General features: G+C 40.2%; 1 protein-coding gene and 1 non-coding gene across 2 annotated transcripts in view; one reads left to right on the forward strand and one right to left on the reverse strand.

Annotated features, from left to right (window-relative positions):
• The first annotated feature begins 5,358 nt into the window (after nucleotides 1-5,358).
• LOC116504090 overlaps nucleotides 5,359-21,555 on the forward strand; it is a 40,068-nt gene continuing 23,871 nt past the window's right edge. The window contains exons 1-4 of the mRNA XM_032210932.1: nucleotides 5,359-5,415; nucleotides 7,866-8,091; nucleotides 19,454-19,552; nucleotides 20,500-20,627. Of these exons, the coding sequence (XP_032066823.1) occupies nucleotides 5,359-5,415; nucleotides 7,866-8,091; nucleotides 19,454-19,552; nucleotides 20,500-20,627 (510 nt within the window). The remainder of the gene's footprint in view (nucleotides 5,416-7,865; nucleotides 8,092-19,453; nucleotides 19,553-20,499; nucleotides 20,628-21,555) is intronic.
• On the reverse strand, nucleotides 16,789-16,860 carry TRNAE-UUC. Its single transcript has one exon. It is a non-coding gene; the product is annotated as a tRNA-Glu (tRNA).

The raw sequence follows: 21,555 nt of genomic DNA on the forward strand, positions 1-21,555 counted from the left end.
ATGTGGAGACTCTAGAAAGAGTGCAGAGAAGAGAAACAAAGATGATTAGGGCACTGTAGACTAAAACATATGAAGAACGGTTGCAGGGACTGGGTATGTCTAGTTTAATGAAAAGAAGGACTAGGGGAGACATGATAGCAATGTTCCAATATCTCAGGGGTTGCCACAAAGAAGAGGGAGTCAAATTGTTCTCCAAGGCACCTGAGGATAGAACAAGAAGCAATGGGTGGAAACTAATCAAGGAGAGAAGCAACTTAGAACTAAGGAGAAATTTCCTGACAGTTAGAACAATCAATCAGTGGAACAGCTTGCCTCCAGAAGTTGTGAATGCCCCAACACTGGAAGTCTTTAAATAGATGTTGCATAGCCATTTGTCTGGAAAGGTATAGGGTTTCCTGCCTAGGCAGGGGGTTGGACTAGAAGACCTCCAAGGTCCTTTCCAACTCTGCTATTGTATTGTATTGTTTAATGAAAAGAAGGACTAGAGGAGACATGATAGCAGTGTTCCAATATCCCAGGGGCTGATGCAAAGAAGAGGGAGTCAAGCTATTCTCCAAGGCACCTGAGGGCAGGGCAAGAAGGAATGGGTGGAAACTAATCAAGGAGAGAAGCAACTTAGAACTGAGGAGAAATTTCCTGACAGTTGGAACAGTTAGAATAATTTATCAGTGGAATGATTTGCCTCCAGAAGTTGTGAATGCTCCAACACTGGAAGTCTTTAAATAGATGTTGGATAGCCATTTGTCTGAAATCATATAGGGTTTCCTTTCTAGGCAGGGGGTTGGACTAGAAGACCTCCAAGGTCCCTTCCAACTCTGTTATTCTATTCTATTCTATTGTCTGGAATGATATAAGGTCTCCTGCTCAGCAGGAAGTTGGACTATTGGGAGTGTCATGGGATCACCTTTTGCAATCTGACAAGCAAAGTGAATATGGCAAGAAAAGTCATAAAATGGAGTAAAAGTCACTTAACAAATGTTTCACTTAGCAACTTAAATTTTGGGCTCAATCGTGTTTGTAACTCAAGGACTACCTGTACAAGTTATCTGTCATTTTTTCCAAGGCTATCGTAACTTTGAATCATTGTTAAAAGATCAATCTTCTGCCAAGATTGTCAGCTGTAAATATTTCAATGATGGTGGCGTATGAAAAGAGCTCGGATGGCATCTCGATTCCATGCTTGCTCACATGCATGTTCATATTGTGAGTTTTCATTTGGGATTTCGGAGCCAAGGGCACAGAGGAAAAGCTGCTTTTGTTTCATAAATAAGGATCAAGAGATATGGTTTAGTAACAAATTTTCATATGCCCTGGAACTAGAGCTACCAGATTCAGGCTGCAGAAATCCAGCTAACAGTAAGGAGTTAGTATATTCTGACCTTTTTTCTCTGTCATCCAGTGGCTGTTCAGATGTTTGCAGTTTAAATTTCATATTTTTACCAGGAACCATCACATATCTGCTCATTTCTTTCAGTCATTGGCTACCAAAATTACAAAACACTTAGAGCAAAGGACAACATAAAGTCATTGAGTTCCATAAGGGGCCATTTGTTAGGGTTTATGGATCCTAAATTCCAAAATATCTGGACAACATCAGATTGCTTATCTGTAACCGTGGTTTCTTGAATGAGTTGTATTACATCTGATTATAATTTGGAGCAGCACTTCCCAAATGTTTCCTTCATTACCCAAAACCACTTGGAAAATCCATTTTGCCCAATGTAGGTAAAACACTTAAGTCAATTTAAATATTTCTGATGTGATTGGGTAATGGGTTCATGTGTCATTACCTAAAGAAAAACCCGCTTTCATCCAATTGGGTAGTTTACCGATTTTGGAATCGTTAGTTTAAGAGCGTTGGGTAAACCCAACTCTTATTAGAGAATGAAAACAGCAAACATATCAGCTCTAGATCTGGTAGACTGCTTTTTCCCTTCTCCTTTTTCAAAATCACATAAACAAAGGCTGAAACCTGCTTTAGCTGACATAACAATTTTAGATATTAGCTATGTTATACAGGTAGTCCTCAACTTCTGACCACAATGGAACCCAAAATTTGTCGCTAAGTGACACATGTTAGTGAGTTTTGCCCTATTTTCTTGCAACAGTTGTTAAGTGAATCACTGCAATTGTTAAGTTAATAACACGTTTGTTAAATGACAAAGTCCACATTGATTTTGTCAGAAAATTGCAAAAAGTGATCACATGACCTGGGACACTAAAACTCATAAATATGAGTCAATTGTGTTTGAATTTTGATGACATAACCATGGGGATGCTGCCACAGTCATTAAGTGAGAAAAATTGTCACGTCACTTTTTTTAGTGCCATTGTACCTTTGAATGATCACTAAAGAAACTAAGTCAAAAAACACCTGTATAACAAGGCCAAAATGTAGTTGCCTGATTTTGAACACATTAGCTGTGTTTGTATTATGTACTTAAGGTAAAGATAAAGGTTCTGCACGTGCGTGCTAGTCATTTCCAGCTCTAAGGGCAGTGCTCATCTCGTTTCAAAGCTGAAGAGCCAGCACTGTCCGAAGACGTCTCCGTGGTCCTGTGGCCAGCATGACTAAATGCCAAAGGTGCATGGAATGCTGTTACCTTTCCACCAAAGGTGGTTCCTGTGTTTCTACTTGCATTTTTTATGTGCTTTCGAGCTCCTAGATTGGCAGAAGCTGGGACAAATAACAGGAGTTCATTACATGATGCTAGGGATTTGAACTGTTGAACTTCCGACCTTCTGATCGACAAGCTCAGTGTCTTAGCCACTTTGCATAGCCATGCTTAATTGATCTAATTTTCTTGGTTCATGAGTGACATGCTGAATTAGAAATTAACCAAGAACTGGAATAATATGTATATTTATGTTAAGGTAAAATTTGATTGGTTATATTGTTATTCACTAGGTCAAACTCAATTTTATTGAGGGCTTCATTAGCTTTGTGTTTTACCTCGGGGGTCCAGGGTGGGCATGACCAGCTCAACGTCACTCATGTCAGGGGTCCGGTGCTCTTCCAATGAAAACGGGCTCCCGAGCTTCATTTTTGACTGCAATGGCCTCCTGCAACCCTCTGCCAGCAAAAATGGAGCTCGGGAAGGCTGCATTCAGCCCGCCCCCCCCCCCAGCTGCATTTTCACTGGTAGAGGCACCACAGGCCAGTCCTTCCTTGTTTCCAGGGTAGCCCCACAAGCTCAGTCTAAGAACCCTGTGGACTGGATGCAGCCAGTGGGCCTAGAGTTTGACACCCCTGCACTATGCTGTACAAAGCCCATTTTGTTGCAGGCATGTCTTGCTTCTCTCTCTGCCCTAAGCAACAGCAAAATGTATTTCCTTGCCACACAGCAGGCTGGGCAGTCCCTATCAAAGCCAATGTTAGTCAAGAGGACACCTGCCAGGGTTTTCCTATCTTGTTGCCTAGCACTTGCAGGTACTACAGCTGGAAGGAAAAGGGTAGGCAACAGATGTGGGTGTCATACACAGTCTTCCCAGGGTCTCACCAGCCTAGAGAGAGATACATTGTCTTTGAAGGTCTTGGGGATTGGAAGCAGAGGTGGTATTCTGCCAGTCTGCCCCAGTTCGAGCGAACAGGTAGCGGTGGCAGCGGGTGGCTCCACCCACCAGTCCAGACGCTATCACAGACACTATGCACAGAAGCATCACACGTGAGTGAAGCAAGCATGCACACGCTCACGCTCCCGGTTCTGAACCAGTAGCAAAGATAAGAGGAAACCATTACTATAATTTAATCACACAATTTCCATAAGCAACACCACTCCTCCTTCCTTTTTAAAAATAGTTTTTATTAAGAAAGTATTTAACAGAATTAAAACAATGCAAATTGTGAACAAGAGAAAAAAGGGTAAAAGTAATAAGAACATTTTTCTTTTCTATTTCTTTTTTACAAAGTAAGAAGTTTCAGCATTTCGTCCTCTCTTCTTCTTCATCCAACATTGAAGCATGTGATCACCTTTTCTGTTCAGGACTCAAGCCATGTGATCCAGTCCATCATTAAACCAACTTTCCAAGCAGCTCCATGTCTCCAGTGTCTTTTTCCCCACTTGGAGCCGAACCCAGAAGGAAATTTGGTCCAACAGCTGTTATTATGGCCTGGAAACACCTTTCCAAAAAGATTGGCTATTCAGCCTTCGAAAGGGTGCCACTGGGCCAGCTGATGGCATAGGTGATTGAGGTCATCTGTAAGACATACATACAGAAGAAGATCTTTATTCATTCATTAGAGCCATGGTGACACAGTGGTTAGAGTGCAGTACTGCAGGCTACTTCAGCTGATTGCCTATTGACTGCAATTTGGCAGTTGGAATCCCATCAGGCTCAAGCCTTCCATCCTTCCCAGGTCAGTAAAATGAGCAGCCAGATTGTTGGAGACAATATGCTGACTCTGTAAACCACTTAGACAAGGCTGTAAAGCACCGTGAAATGGTATATATGTAAGTCTAAGTGCTATTGCTATCTTTGCATCAGCCCTACCATGTATTATTATTTCCTGCCCTGTCCACCCCACTACTGAAACAGAATGGCTTGAAACCTCTTACCTTGGACAGCTGTTGTTTGACACTGTCCAAGATGAAATGGTTGCCACTCAGCTAGCCAGTGGCACAGCTCATTCAATTCATCTGAAAGACAAAAGAAACAAGGATTTTAGTCATTCCTAATATATTCTTTTACTTTGTTATGATTGCTGGAAAACATTCACCTTCAAAAGGGGAAGATGAACCATTAAAAGGGTGCCATCCTGCCAGCTGAGCGCAGAGTTCATTTACGTCCTCTGTAAGACACAACAAAAAGCAAGTCCATTAGTCCATCATCTCTGGAACAGCCCAAATAATATTTTTATCCAGGGTTATTCTTACCTTGGGACTGGCTACATGAGTATGGCTGCCACCCAGCTAGCAGGGCACACAAGTTCTCTATATCTGTAAGAGACACAAAAAAGGAGCTAGGTCATTAGTACTTCATCCCCTGAGATGGCTCAACCCATTGGTTTTCTTCTGATTTCCTTTCCACCATGGCTTCCGTGAGTTTTCTTTTACAGCCCATCCCCAAATCTTCTACTCTCCGCAGCTCTCGTCTTAATGAAACTATTTCCCTCTGATTAAGTCTTCTGGAGAAACAAGGGATTCCTTCAATGGGTGAGATGGCCCAATTCCTACCTGTCATATTGGAAGAATTGACTTTCCAAAACTACGAGTAGTACTGGCACTATCTCCTATCGAGTCAGCGTCCGGTAAAAAGTGGTCAGTAAAAGTAGAATCATTTAAAAGTGTTTACTCCTGTCCCTTCGGTAACCCTGGACATTCTGAGATGCAAAGAGAATTTTCAGAGTAGAAGCTGATGATGAAACGTGATGTCACCGCAGAAGCCAAGGAGCACACCAGCAATTTCTATCAAGAGGTAAGCCTGGGAGGGAAGAAAATGCCCAGTCCTTCTGCTGACCACCCACCTTCCCTGGTAGCCAATCATCACTTTCAGAGATGTGGGAAATAGCTTTCATTTGGGCAGTAGATGACTTCTTTCTTCTTGAATAAAGTTTTCCTGAATGGCCCAAAGTTAGCAATCCTCAGTCTGTTCCAGCTGTGTGGGAATAAGAGATGACATTGCATTGTTAGCGATCCCTAACACCCACTTTATGATCTGTTTCTATGAGAGGAGGTTTTGAAGTATTTCTAGCAGGACTATCAGATTCTACAACAGCTTTGTTCCCTAGACCACCTGTCTGGTAAACTCGCAAGATTTGTTTTTCTTACCATAAATATGTATACATCTGAACTAGACTATGTTGTTTCTCCGTGTCATATATGTGGGTATATGGATAATTTTGTATTTATCCCGTTATTGGTTATCCATTGAGACCTGTATGCAACAAAATTTCATTTTTAATGTATGCTGATTAGTGTACATTCAAAGTGACAATTAAGTTTTTTATTCTATTCATTCCAATAGCCTATCCTATCCTGTCCTGTCTTATCATATCCTATTCTTCATTCCAATATCTGTCCTATCCTATCCTTCATTCCAATATCTATTCTATTCTATTGTATTCTATTCTTCATTCAAATATTTATTCTATTCTATTCCTGTTCTGTTCTATTCTATTTTATTCTATTCTATTCTTCATTCCAATATCCTATTCTATCCTTTCCTATCCTTCATTCCAATATCTATTCTATTCTATTCTATTCATTCCAATAGCCTATCCTATCCTGTCCTGTCTTATCATATCCTATTCTTCATTCCAATATCTATCCTATCCTTCATTCCAATATCTATTCTATTCTATTATTATTCATTCCAATATTTATTCTATTCTATTCCTGTTCTGTTCTGTTCGATTCTATTCTATTCTATTCTTCATTCCAATATCTATTCTATCCTATCCTATCTTTCATTCCAATATCTATTCTATTCTATCCTATCCTTCATTCCAATATCTATTTATTCTATTCTATTCTTCATTCCAATATCTATTCTATTCTATTCATTCCAATAGCCTATCCTATCCTGTCCTGTCTTATCATATACTATTCTTCATTCCAATATCTATCCTATCCTATCCTTCATTCCAATATCTATTCTACTCTATTCTATTATTATTCATTCCAATATTCATTCTATTCTATTCCTGTTCTGTTCTGTTCTATTCTATACTTCGTTCCAATATCCGATCCTATTCTATCCTATCCTATCCTATCTTTCATTCCAATATCTATTCTATTCTATTCTTCATTCCAATATTTATTCTATTCTATTCCTCTTCTGTTCTATTTTATTTTATTCTATTCTATTCTTCATTCCAATATCCTTTTCTATCCTTTCCGATCCTTCATTCCAATATCTATTCTATTCTATTTATTCTATTCATTCCAATAGCCTAGCCTATCCTGTCCTGTCTTATCATATCCTATTATTCATTCCAATATCTATCCTATCCTATCTTTCATTCCAATATCTATTCTATTCTATTATTCATTCCAATATTTATTCTGTTCTATTCCTGTTCTGTTCTATTCTATTTTATTCTATTCTATTCTTCATTCCAATATCCTATCCTATCCTATCCTATCCTATCCTATTCTATTCTATCCTTCATTCCAATATCTATTATATTCTATCCTATCCTATTCTTCATTTCAATATCTATTCTATTCTATTCGTGAAATTGAATCTGATCAGAGGGCATATTTGGATGGAGACCATAGCATACCACACCAGTGAGGGGGTGCTAAGATATACGACAATTAATAGCTGGAGCAGTGAAGGGTTGGACAGCGAGTAACAGCACACAGTTATAACCAATCGGCTGAAGAGAGCCAGCCACTGAATGCGGGAATCTGAGCTGTAATTGGTTGCTGTGAGAGTAAAGGGGGAGTTTCCTTGTTTCCCGCCATTTTCCTGTGTGCTGTGTGTGGTCTGTGATTTACCTCATGATGTTCCTGTCGTGTTGATTTTCCTGATGATGCTTCTGTTTGTCTCCTGTAAATATATTTATTTACATAAAATTGCCAATTTGTGTCAATGACTCTGACTCCATTTGAACACCGGTTGCGCAATTCCCTGACAAATCTGATCAGAGGACCTATTTGGATGGAGACCATATCACACCACACCAGTCAGGAGGTCCTCACTGTTAAGCTTCCCCTGCAAAGGCTCTTTGCTGCCAATTCACAGCCTTCCCACCTCATGGTCCATTCCACACATGAACTTGTCACCTGAACAGGTATATCCCTTAAGAAATCCAACCAAAACTGAAAAGCTACCCACCCAAAGCACCAACTGAACTTTGTCTTCATGAAGCCAAAGCTACAGATGCAGAGATGAGGATTGATTAGAATGTCTTTAAACAGTACATCAACTGCATCTCATCCTTTGAGATGGAAAAACCCAAAAGGTTAAAGGAACCTGCACATGTTGTGGTCCAAGGGAACCAGCTGTGCAACTTGTCCCATATTCACAATAGCCCCATAGCTTGTGACGAGGAAGGGATGGATGAGGAGAGCATAGGTGGCAGAAGAACCGATGCCTCTGTTCCCATGAACATCAGCCACTTGTTTGATCAGGCAAAACTAAAAGGTGCATTGGCATCATTTTTGAATATTAGGAGTACAGACGAGATAAAACAGATTTTACAGAAGTTGTGAGTACTCCATCACTGGAGGCTTTTAAAGAAAATATTGGACAACCATTTAAATATGAGCCAGCAGTGTGCAGCAGCTGCCAAAAAAGCCAACACAGTTCTAGGCTACATAAACAGAGAGATAGAATCAAGATCACGTGAAGTCATATACCACTTTATAAGTCCTTGGTAAGGCCACACTTGGAATACTGCATTCAGTTTTGGTCGCCACGATGTAGAAAAGATGTGGAGACTCTAGAAAGAGTGCAGAGAAGAGAAACAAAGATGATTAGGGCACTGTAGACTAAAACATATGAAGAACGGTTGCAGGGACTGGGTATGTCTAGTTTAATGAAAAGAAGGACTAGGGGAGACATGATAGCAATGTTCCAATATCTCAGGGGTTGCCACAAAGAAGAGGGAGTCAAATTGTTCTCCAAGGCATCTGAGGATAGAACAAGAAGCAATGGGTGGAAACTAATCAAGGAGAGAAGCAACTTAGAACTAAGGAGAAATTTCCTGACAGTTAGAACAATCAATCAGTGGAACAGCTTGCCTCCAGAAGTTGTGAATGCCCCAACACTGGAAGTCTTTAAATAGATGTTGCATAGCCATTTGTCTGGAAAGGTATAGGGTTTCCTGCCTAGGCAGGGGGTTGGACTAGAAGACCTCCAAGGTCCTTTCCAACTCTGCTATTGTATTGTATTGTTTAATGAAAAGAAGGACTAGAGGAGACATGATAGCAGTGTTCCAATATCCCAGGGGCTGATGCAAAGAAGAGGGAGTCAAGCTATTCTCCAAGGCACCTGAGGGCAGGGCAAGAAGGAATGGGTGGAAACTAATCAAGGAGAGAAGCAACTTAGAACTGAGGAGAAATTTCCTGACAGTTGGAACAGTTAGAATAATTTATCAGTGGAATGATTTGCCTCCAGAAGTTGTGAATGCTCCAACACTGGAAGTCTTTAAATAGATGTTGGATAGCCATTTGTCTGAAATCATATAGGGTTTCCTTTCTAGGCAGGGGGTTGGACTAGAAGACCTCCAAGGTCCCTTCCAACTCTGTTATTCTATTCTATTCTATTGTCTGGAATGATATAAGGTCTCCTGCTCAGCAGGAAGTTGGACTATTGGGAGTGTCATGGGATCACCTTTTGCAATCTGACAAGCAAAGTGAATATGGCAAGAAAAGTCATAAAATGGAGTAAAAGTCACTTAACAAATGTTTCACTTAGCAACTTAAATTTTGGGCTCAATCGTGTTTGTAACTCAAGGACTACCTGTACAAGTTATCTGTCATTTTTTCCAAGGCTATCGTAACTTTGAATCATTGTTAAAAGATCAATCTTCTGCCAAGATTGTCAGCTGTAAATATTTCAATGATGGTGGCGTATGAAAAGAGCTCGGATGGCATCTCGATTCCATGCTTGCTCACATGCATGTTCATATTGTGAGTTTTCATTTGGGATTTCGGAGCCAAGGGCACAGAGGAAAAGCTGCTTTTGTTTCATAAATAAGGATCAAGAGATATGGTTTAGTAACAAATTTTCATATGCCCTGGAACTAGAGCTACCAGATTCAGGCTGCAGAAATCCAGCTAACAGTAAGGAGTTAGTATATTCTGACCTTTTTTCTCTGTCATCCAGTGGCTGTTCAGATGTTTGCAGTTTAAATTTCATATTTTTACCAGGAACCATCACATATCTGCTCATTTCTTTCAGTCATTGGCTACCAAAATTACAAAACACTTAGAGCAAAGGACAACATAAAGTCATTGAGTTCCATAAGGGGCCATTTGTTAGGGTTTATGGATCCTAAATTCCAAAATATCTGGACAACATCAGATTGCTTATCTGTAACCGTGGTTTCTTGAATGAGTTGTATTACATCTGATTATAATTTGGAGCAGCACTTCCCAAATTTTTCCTTCATTACCCAAAACCACTTGGAAAATCCATTTTGCCCAATGTAGGTAAAACACTTAAGTCAATTTAAATATTTCTGATGTGATTGGGTAATGGGTTCATGTGTCATTACCTAAAGAAAAACCCGCTTTCATCCAATTGGGTAGTTTACCGATTTTGGAATCGTTAGTTTAAGAGCGTTGGGTAAACCCAACTCTTATTAGAGAATGAAAACAGCAAACATATCAGCTCTAGATCTGGTAGACTGCTTTTTCTCTTCTTCTTTTTCAAAATCACATAAACAAAGGCTGAAACCTGCTTTAGCTGACATAACAATTTTAGATATTAGCTATGTTATATAGCTAGTCCTCAACTTCTGACCACAATGGAACCCAAAATTTATCGCTAAGTGACACATGTTAGTGAGTTTTGCCCTATTTTCTTGCAACAGTTGTTAAGTGAATCACTGCAATTGTTAAGTTAATAACAAGTTTGTTAAATGACAAAGTCCACATTGATTTTGTCAGAAAATTGCAAAAAGTGATCACATGACCTGGGACACTAACACTCATAAATATGAGTCAATTGTGTCTGAATTTTGATGACATAACCATGGGGAAGCTGCCACAGTCATTAAGTGAGAAAAATTGTCACGTCACTTTTTTTAGTGCCATTGTACCTTTGAATGATCACTAAAGAAACTAAGTCAAAAAACACCTGTATAACAAGGCCAAAATGTAGTTGCCTGATTTAGAACACATTAGCTGTGTTTGTATTATGTACTTAAGGTAAAGATAAAGGTTCTGCACGTGCGTGCTAGTCATTTCCAGCTCTAAGGGCAGTGCTCATCTCGTTTCAAAGCTGAAGAGCCAGCACTGTCCGAAGACGTCTCCGTGGTCCTGTGGCCAGCATGACTAAATGCCAAAGGTGCATGGAATGCTGTTACCTTTCCACCAAAGGTGGTTCCTGTGTTTCTACTTGCATTTTTTATGTGCTTTCGAGCTCCTAGATTGGCAGAAGCTGGGACAAATAACAGGAGTTCATTACATGATGCTAGGGATTTGAACTGTTGAACTTCCGACCTTCTGATCGACAAGCTCAGTGTCTTAGCCACTTTGCATAGCCATGCTTAATTGATCTAATTTTCTTGGTTCATGAGTGACATGCTGAATTAGAAATTAACCAAGAACTGGAATAATATGTATATTTATGTTAAGGTAAAATTTGATTGGTTATATTGTTATTCACTAGGTCAAACTCAATTTTATTGAGGGCTTCATTAGCTTTGTGTTTTACCTCGGGGGTCCAGGGTGGGCATGGCCAGCTCAACGTCACTCATGTCAGGGGTCCGCCGCTCTTCCAATGAAAACGGGCTCCCGAGCTTCATTTTTGACTGCAATGGCATCCTGCAACCCTCTGCCAGCAAAAATGGAGCTCGGGAAGGCTGCATTCAGCCCCCCCCCCCAGCTGCATTTTCATTGGTAGAGGCACCACAGGCCAGTCCTTCCTTGTTTCCAGGGTAGCCCCACAAGCTCAGTCTAAGAACCCTGTGGACTGGATGCAGCCAGTGGGCCTAGAGTTTGACACCCCTGCACTATGCTGTACAAAGCCCATTTTGTTGCAGGCATGTCTTGCTTCTCATGCAGAGAAGAGAAACAAAGATGATTAGGGCACTGGAGACTAAAACATATGAAGAACGGTTGCAGGAACTGTTTAATGAAAAGAAGGACTAGGGGAGACATGATAGCAGTGTCCCAATATCCCAGGGGCTGACATAAAGAAGAGGGAGTCAAGCTATTCTCCAAGGCACCTGAGGGGAGGGCAAGAAGGAATGGGTGGAAACTAATCAAGGAGAGAAGCAACTTAGAACTGAGGAGAAATTTCCTGACAGAACAGTTAGAACAATTTATCAGTGGAATGATTTGCCTCCAGAAGTTGTGAATACTCCAACACTGGAAGTCTTTAAATAGATGTTGGATAGCCATTTGTCTGAAATGGTATAGGATTTCCTGTCTATTTATTTATTTATTTATTATTTATTTATTTATTTATTTATTTATTTGACTTATATACCGCTTCATAGGGCTTTCAGCCCTCTCTAAGCGGTTTACAGATTTTTAGCAAATTGAGTCAGCAAATTGCCCCCACAGTCTAGGTCCTCATTTCACCCACCTCGGAAGGATGGAAGGCTGAGTCAACCTTGAGCCGGTGAGATTTGAACCACTGAACTGCAGATAACAGTCAGCTGAAGTGGCCTGCAGTACTGCACCCTAACCGCTGCGCCACCTCGGCTCCTTTTTAGGAGGGGGGTTGGACTAGAAGACCTCCAAGGTCCCTTCCAACTCTGTTATTCTATTCTATTCTATTGTCTGGAATTATATAAGGTCTCCTGCTCAGCAGGAAGTTGGACTATTGAAGACCTCCAAGGTCCCTTCCAATTCTGCTCTTCTGTTGTTGATGTTGTTGTTATTGAGAGAAAAAGAAAATTATTAGCCTAGAAACCTGTTGACCCTTACTTAAATTTGCCTGGGTATGGACTTTGATTTAAGATATTTTGTATCTGATTATTATGTTTCATTTATCTCCCCACCCTTACTTTTAGCCTAATGCTGAAATTCAGCAGAAACTTTATATTTAGGGAGTCTCATGGGATCACCTTTTGCAATCTGACAAGTAAAGTGAATGTGGCAAGAAAAGTCATAAAATGGAGTAAAAGTCACTTAACAAATGTTTCACTTAGCAACTTAAATTTTGGGCTCAATCGTGGTTGTAATTCGAGGACTACCTGTACAAGTTATTGGTCATTTTTTCCAAGGCTATCGTAACTTTGAATCATTGTTAAATGATTGTAAATTGAGGACTACCTGTATTTTACCTTCTCTAAGGTTACAACATAATTTTCTACTTTCCATAATCTACCTTTCTAATCATAAAATCCATAAATCAGGTTTTTCTCCTTTTCCCCCCCGGGAAAACATGTAGAGGGGTTTTCCATTCATTAACAATTGTAATTGTTAATCTAAGCAAACAGTTTTGCCATCTCTGCTAGTTCCAACATCTTCATTCCTCTCTTGTGGATATTTCAGACTTTCTTTTTTGCACAAAATTACACATCAGGCAACAATGATCATATATAAAAATGGCACTTCTCTAATTGTCCATTAGCCCCACCCAAAAAACTTCTGATTTCAGCTGAATATTAATCTTTAAAAAATTAGTATTGCATTGCCCCAACATTTTCTGCTTCTTTCACAAGACTACCAGACATGATAAAATGACCATGTTGGCCACCTTTCCAATATAAATTTGAAGTATCTTTTATATATTCTTGATATTTTTCTTGTAACTATATACCAATGGTACATTATTTTATAAACATTCTCTTTTAAATTATAACGTAGTATGAATTTCAATCTTTTTAACCACATGTTTTCCAACCATCTCAACATTACATTATCACAAAAGTTCTTAGCCCATTTTATCATGCCAGCTTTCAATTGTTCTTTGTTTCAAATTTCATGTACAAAAATGTGTACGTTTTAATCAAGTACATAATCAGCTTCAAATTCTGTCTTCTGCTGCTCAGTTCCAGATGCCCTATTATCTGCTTTAAATCTTTCTTTTTAACTGTCTATACAAAAACCATATCCTCTGCAACCAGTTGCTCTTTTGGTTTCATCTTTGGTTCTTGCATCTTCCAACAGGTTAACTACCGTAGTTCTCTTTGCCTGCAATTACCTCCATAGACCGATCAGATCCCACAGATTAGGCCTCCTCCGAATTCCATCCGCCGGCCAGTGTCGACTGGCGACTACTCGGAGGAGAGGAGAGCCTTCTCTGTGGCTGCTCCGACCCTCTGGAACGAACTCCCCGTGGAGATTCGAACCCTCACCACCCTCCAGGCCTTCCGCAAGGCCCTTAAAACCTGGCTGTTCCAACAGGCCTGGGGCTAAAGAGCTGTTGCCCCCATCTCGAATGGTATGACTGTTGTATGTTTTTAAATTATGCATTGTTATGCTTTGTTTTTAATTTTTAATTTTTTTTTTTGGTCTGTATTCCCCTTCCCTGGTTGAGTTGTGAGCTGCCCTGAGTCCCCTTCGGGGGAAAAGGGCGGCATATAAATGTAATAAACTGAACTGAACTGAACTGCTGTTTCCTCCTCCTGAAAAAGAGGTGTCCGTGCCTTTAAAACCAGGATATTCAAGAGGGGAATCTTTTTATTTTGGGAGGCTTCTGACGGATTATTGCTTACAAAAGGCACATGATGTTGCCAGGAGCTTTTCTTTTTTTAAAGAGCGAGAAATAGCAAGTGGTCATAAAACAAACCATGCCAAAGGAATATCTTTAAATTAAACGGCATTCTAGAGGGGAGAAAATCTTTCTCCTGGAAGGCCGAAGAAAAAAACTGCAGAAATTAACAGCTCTGTCAACAACGCGTTTTTTAAAAATGAAAAATGAGAGGTATGTATAATGCCATGATTGTCCAAAGTTCCTATGTAAAAGTTTGCAAACTAAAAAACAAATTAAATTAAGATTCACATGACATATGCCATTGACTTTTCTCTTTAGCTGCCATTCCTCTATAATCTATGCAGTTCTTCTGTTTTCCGAAATGCCTATGGCAAATTCAGAAAATTAATCTTATACAAACGCATCAGAATCCGATTAGGATTTGGCTCCTTAATAAGTAAAAGTTAATATGTAAAGAAAAGTATCAAGGAAGTCTGCTCATATGCAAAGTATATTCCTATAAGACAGCTGTGGGAATTTACCCCATAATTGGCTGGGTGAAATTAGCTGGGATCAATAGGATAGGATAGAATATCTATCTGGATCAATATCTATCTGGATCAATTGATCCCAGTGAACATTTGCCAAAAGCCATATGGAGAAAACAGTCCTGGGAAAGCTTTTAGATAAGGAAACCGAATTCATTTTGAGTGTCTATGTGAATAGCAATACACAGATACACACAGAAATGAGAGGCCTCTATTATCTGAGATATAAACACACAGAATTAGCCTTGCATCCTTTTGCCGCCTCGTGTAACAAATCAGTCATTCCCATATGCCTAATGTAGCTCTCTGTATACAATTCCATACTTCCTACCTCCCTTATCAAAGAGTACCTTTTGTCCCTCCTCCCTGCCTTTCTGCCAGAATGTGTAATCAAGAAGTGATTTGTAACATACTGTGAGATCCTTTGTTTGTATTAAACTGCTGACTAGCTTCTTTGAACTTTCCTAATAAAAAGTGTTCTGGTTTAACCAGAAACCACCATTTTCACCCAGTCTGCAGTGTGTGCGTGTCTCATTGCCAAAGCAGCCTAGGAATTAGAGATTCGTGAAGTGGTCCATCGGATTGTGAGAATGCTTGTATCATCAATGCAAGCTCACTCTCACAGACAGCTTTCCCACAAGATGTGATTTGCCTGTTTTGGACTATTCTTCCTATTAATGTTTACCATAATCTTTGAGAGCCAGTTGGTGTAGTGATCAGGCATCAGACTAAAACTCAGGAAACTGTGAGTGGGTGATTTTTGGCCAGTCTCTCTTTCTCAGCTGTAGAAAGCAGGCAAGTGATTAGTCCAAGCTGCCAGAAGGACCCAGGACTGATTCAAAGGCATATATAATGATGGGTACGTAATATATAAATAAATATAAATATATAATACAAAATGTATTATAAATATATTATGTAAACAACATCTGGGGCATCACTGAACTACCATTGGCATTGACAAAATCATCCCCAGTCAATTGCAAAAGGCAGCTTTACTTGGTACAGATAAAAGGTATCCTGCAATGATACCTTTAATCCTATTCATCAATATCTTCCTGTCCCAGGTCCTTGGGAAAGAGTTAACAGGTAGACAAAAATGCCAAATCCAGTCTGAACATCTGACTGTGTCACAAGCATAATGATGACGATGATGACAAAAATCACCATCAGTCAATTGCAAAAGACAGCTTAATATGGAACAGCTTACATCCTGTGACAGTTCCTTCCATCAAGCAACATCTACTTATCCCAGGTTCTTGAGAAGGGCTCATTAGGTGGATAACAATGCAAACCCATCTGGCTGTGCACCTAACCATAATAATTTTTGACCACTGGAAATGAAAAGTAAACATTTAAACACCTGGAGATGAATAAAAACACCTGGAATTGGAGTGGGCTACAGTATATATCTCCCTAGAGCAGAGGTCTTCAAACTTGGCCCACTTTAAGACTTGTGGACTTTAACTAGCAGAATTCTCCAGCCAGCTCTGCTAGAATGGACACCACCAGCAAGGGATGTTGGGAGGCATAATTTAACAATGTCAGGAAGCCATCAGCAGTTTCATTCAAAGTGGGCTTTATATAAGGCATACCATATACAATACAATACAATAGAATAGAATATGCTCATCTTACTTTCTAATTTGCACTGTAATCTTCAGAGTGTCAAGTAATCTTACTCTAGGCTGGTTATACTTTATGAATGTTGCATTAAACAATATTTTCTTATGCAGTATTGCCTTTTTTAAATATTGTAAAAAAGGCCCTTGAATTGAAGGAGTGGTGTGTAAAAATATAAATAAGAGTGCACAGAAAATAGAATTTATGGATAAATAGCACTATGGCAAGCATTTTTCAAATACCCAGGGCAAAAGCACAGAACCTAACCAAATTTTTTCATGTAAGCTCATTTAAAATTAATATCCTCCAACTTGGCAGAAAGACAAAAAAAATATTGTTCCAAAAGTAATCTTTCCCATACCGGGAGTCGAACCCGGGCCGCCTGGGTGAAAACCAGGAATCCTAACCGCTAGACCATATGGGAAGGACATATTCACCTCGTTTCCCCAGCTCAGGTCAAGAATGAAGAAAGCCAAGTCAAGTCAGCCCGTGCCTGCCATCTTTTGGAGGGACAGCAAAGTGCTATAATTTAAAGCAGTCACTTTTCTGAGCGACTATCCTTTGCATTGTCAGTCCCATGCAGCGATAAGTCTACTACAGTAGTATCTTAAATGAAAGAACACTCCCCGTTGATAGAATACATCCCGCTGGAGCCTCCCTACGTTTACCTAATAGTAAATTCTGTGATGAAGTTTACAGGAAGGCACGTTTAGGATTGCAGCTCGAGGTCCCTTCAGACTGAGGTGTTGATCCAGACTGCAGAATTCCGAAAATCCACCAGAGGGCAGCAATGAAGAAGAGGATTGTTTCGATTCCCTGCCATCCAGCGTTAATCCAGAGGTTTGCAACCCTACAGCTCCCCATTAGAGCAACATCTTCCTCTGATGAATCCAATTAAGGAGTAAGGGAAAGAGGTAAATTGGCGGGAGGTAACTGCAGACACCTGGGATAGCGAGGGGCCGAGCTGGTTAAAAGGCAGCTGCAAGCTCTCCTCCCTAATGTTCTCTTCTGAAATTGCTTTTGTACTGATGGGGAGAGTCTGAGTGATCCTACAGAAGGGAACTTTTAGCTTGGTAGTTTTGTCCTTCTCATGTTCCAGGAGAATGGTTTCATATCTCGCAGTAAGGTGAGTTTAGGGGGATGGTGGAAAAAGTTGGCCTGGACTTAGGAAAAAAATGTATCTTACTTAAAATAAGCCTAGTATTTGGGATTGTGGGTCATATTAAGCTGCATTTTACTTAACTGTGGTTTATTAGATAAGCAACAACTGGTTGGGTTCACACAGCTTACAAAACTACCAATAATACTGGTACCTGAATGCCATAGGTGAACCCAAGTATTTGACACAGTAGAGGGTTAGCTTTACCTAGATTATATCCTAATATTTTATCACTATATTCTAAAAATGATGTAACTTCTTATGCTAAATTATTTTTGTAATGTGGTTTGTTTTTATTTTGGTTTTTATTAAACCATAGCAGATAGCTTAGTGTGCATAGTTCAATACTTAACTATAGTTATACCTGAGTCTATCTCTAACCCATAATTTGTGAGCATGTTTGGCTGGGGTAACTTATTGCATCCTGTGATTTTATTTGATTTGGCTTGATATGATAGGTCAATCAATCCATTGTGGGTTGTAAACCAAGCACTTTAGAAACCCAGCCAGTGTGACACCATAGGACTAAGCTGTGATGGTGTTCTAAGATGTGAATTCAGACTGGGTGTATTATGCACCCTCTGCCCTTGCCAGAAAAAAACCAAGATGTGATTTCTTTGATTTTTGTCAAAGTGGTACATGGGCTCATCATCTCTACTGTGCCTTATGGGTTTTGGCTTAATGGAAAGATTGAGTCTGGGTGTTAACTTATTCTGGCAATGGGTTTTCTGTGAGAATGGAACTGAATGAAAGCTACTGAGTAGCTGCTCTTCCTGCTGCGGAGACCTTAAAGTAGGTTTTGGCTTTCAGTGAGTTAGATCCTGAAATCCCAGCTTCTGCTACAGCTAGCCAGCATCGTATCAAGCATATTAACCAGCCTGGGAAGAGTGAGGAGGATGTCCTCTGTGATTGAGATGCCTGTATAAAATGTGACCTTACCCAAATATCTCTTTCAGACTGTTTCTCCTCGTTGTTCTAGTCCCTGGAACATGGCTCCAGTTTGCTTCTATAGCAGGTAAGCAGGAGGCTGAGCAAATGCAGCAAACTAAGATCTTTGTATGCTTTGACTGCCGCTGGAGAAGGTCATCTCCATGGAGTAGAAAGAGTCCCTCCCCCAATTTTCTTTCTTTTGAAGAAATAGAAGGTGGCCTAGTCCTCATCTTGATTAATCACACAAATTGGGCAAAGATTATGTCTTGCTCTTTTCCAAGGTGCAGCCTCCTAAGAAATTGGTACCTTTTAGATATTTTGATTAATTGTTTCTTCCATTATTATTAGAATGGTTAATAAGGAAGGTCAGATAGTAGGTACAGCTAGAGATAGCAACATATATTATACTTCTGGCTATTGCTTGATTGGAAAAGCATCTTGGGACTCAGACTCTGGCAAAGCACTATCGTTAAATTTTTCCAAGCTCTTCCATGCTACATTCATAATCCGTATAGGTTATGCAGAGAGTAAGCTGGTTTGGTGTTCTTTTACTGCAGCCTTCCCCAGCTTAACATGCTTTAGATATTTGGATTATCTTTTTGGCCTTTAGTCTCTGGCGGGAAAGAAAGAAATTAAAGTGTAAAATATCTGGAGAAGCTGGTGAATTGGTGCAGGCTTCTGCAGTTATCAACTGGATCATGTCAAGAATTTCAGATATTCTGAACAGTTGCCTTGCCCATTGGAGAGACCACGACCTGATCCTTTTGGAAACTTTGTTCTCATGCTAAAACAGATCCAGTCAGTTTGAAACATCCCTCACAGGGCAATTGTTGGGAGAAATAGGTAAAGGAAAGCCCCAGGTACCCCACCTTGTGTTCCTGAATGAAATATGAGATTCGAATCTAATAAAATGTTCTTCCTCTTTGAGGTTCAGATTGGGTGGAAGTGGAATGTCTAGGCAGCCTTGCAAAACTCAAGTTGAATCCGAGTTATTTCCACAACAAGTATGTCACTTTTGCTGCCCTTGGTGAGTTTTGATCCTCCTTTGTCTTTTATTGTGAATTGTTAGGAATTTTTCAATCTGATCTTTGTTTTTTAATATGGCATTCCATCTGATGATGCAAGGATGAAGTAATGCTGTTTAGTAAAGAGGTGCAGTGCATCAGATTCAATCTCCAGAGTATGTTTTAAAATGCACTGCAGGAGCCTGCAATGGAGCATCTTGCCTGCAGCATCTTAAAGCAGCCGGGTCTATTCCCAGAAATGTCTGGCAGCTGCCTTAAAATGTTGCAAACAGATGCAGCATTCACTCTCTGCAACATCTTTCAGGAAGTGAATCCAAAGAACTGTGTGGCTTTCTACCTGAGTGGTTAACTCTCTAGGCTCCAGGCAAGTGACAATAACTTGTGCTATAGCTTCAATTTGTCTTCCTAAATTAACCTCCCTTCATTCCATTTGGAAATCAAATGTTTGGGTTTGTTTACTGCCTGGATGGGAGGCTGTGTAAAATCCCACTTGAGACTTCTCCACTTGCATATTGAAGGAATATACTTAATGGTTTCTATATGTTGTGATTCCTCTAAATCTCCCCACCACAATCAGATTTTTTAAAAAACACAACCTAGTACATTAGAACTATTAATATCAATTGGTTTTTGAGGCAAAAGCTATCTTAGCAGCCATTTAATATTGTAGACACATCTATAGCAAGCTCTCTTCCCTGCCAATGATGGCATACATCCATAATTCTGATGCATATTTTCTCTGCTCAAGCTTTCCATCTTTTATGCTGCACCACAAGGGAGGAAATCACTTTCCCCAAACATTTGCAAATGTGGATCTGCCTTAGGTGGAAAAAGGCCTATGCTGCTTATCTTTTATGCAAGATCATGCTTGTCAACAATATGGTGCTGATAACTGCTTAGAAACAGAGTTTTCCTGTTTCTCAATAACTCAATATATTTGTTCTTTCAGATCAGTTTGGCAGAGCTTGGCCGATCAATGAGGTCCAGGCTATGAAATGTGGCTATACCATCTTCCAGGATGCTTGGGGGAACATTGAGGTCCGGGCCTCCCTGATTGGCTGCTACACTCAGATAGTGGTAGGTAGGAGAGGTGTATAATGGTGGACTGGTTGTAAACCAGGCTCTGGAATTCTATACTAATGTCTCAATTCTCAAAGAAAATGATTTGGTCATCATCCATCTTCTTTTGGACAAAGGCTGCAGGTAGATGTTCTGTAGGGTGTAGAGGGCACGCTACGGATGGAGCAAGAAAGGAAATGGGTGTGATCAAAGCAAAAAAAAGGATATGTTTTTATGTTGTCATAAGCCAATCTGTAAGGCACAGGTGTCAAACTCGCCAAGTCATGTTGCCGTCATGTGACATTTTACACCATTTTTCCCATTCGCGGAGCTGGGGTGGGTGTGACCTACGCATGAGGCATCCAGCCTGCAGGCCACCAGTTTGACACCCCTGCTGCAGGGTTCGCTCAGGGGTGTGCTGCTCACGCATGCACAGTACAACTAAAATTGCGCACATGCAGAAGCAAAAAACATGATAGCGCCACCGGGAGAACTGGTTTGGGGGCATGACAGTCCTGGGTTGCTGCCAGTTCCAGCGAGCCAAGCCACCAAGCTACTACTGGTTGGGCCAAACCAGTCCGAATAGGTAGGAACCCACCACTGCCCTGCTGTGAGGTGTTCAAACATTTTCCTCATTATACCCAGGGTTAAGATGTTTAACCTGAGTCTACAAAAATCTGAGGGACCCTGAAAAAAATGCAGAATGTTGTTCCCAGGTTGGAAGATGTATACACAAACGCTAATCTAGGGGTAGGCAAGGTCATGATACTACTTATCACTGCCCACCTTCTTATGCTACATGCAGTCCTACTATATTATCGTGAGTCACCATCATCTGGAATGGTACAGGATCCCTGTCTCTATGAAGCTTGCAATTTGTTCTGCAATACTGTTAACTTCCTGCTTGCGATGTTAATATGGAAATTGTAATCCTGTTCCAGCGGTT

The sequence above is a fragment of the Thamnophis elegans genome, chromosome 2, assembly GCF_009769535.1.
Source record: "Thamnophis elegans isolate rThaEle1 chromosome 2, rThaEle1.pri, whole genome shotgun sequence".
NCBI lineage: Eukaryota > Metazoa > Chordata > Lepidosauria > Squamata > Colubridae > Thamnophis > Thamnophis elegans.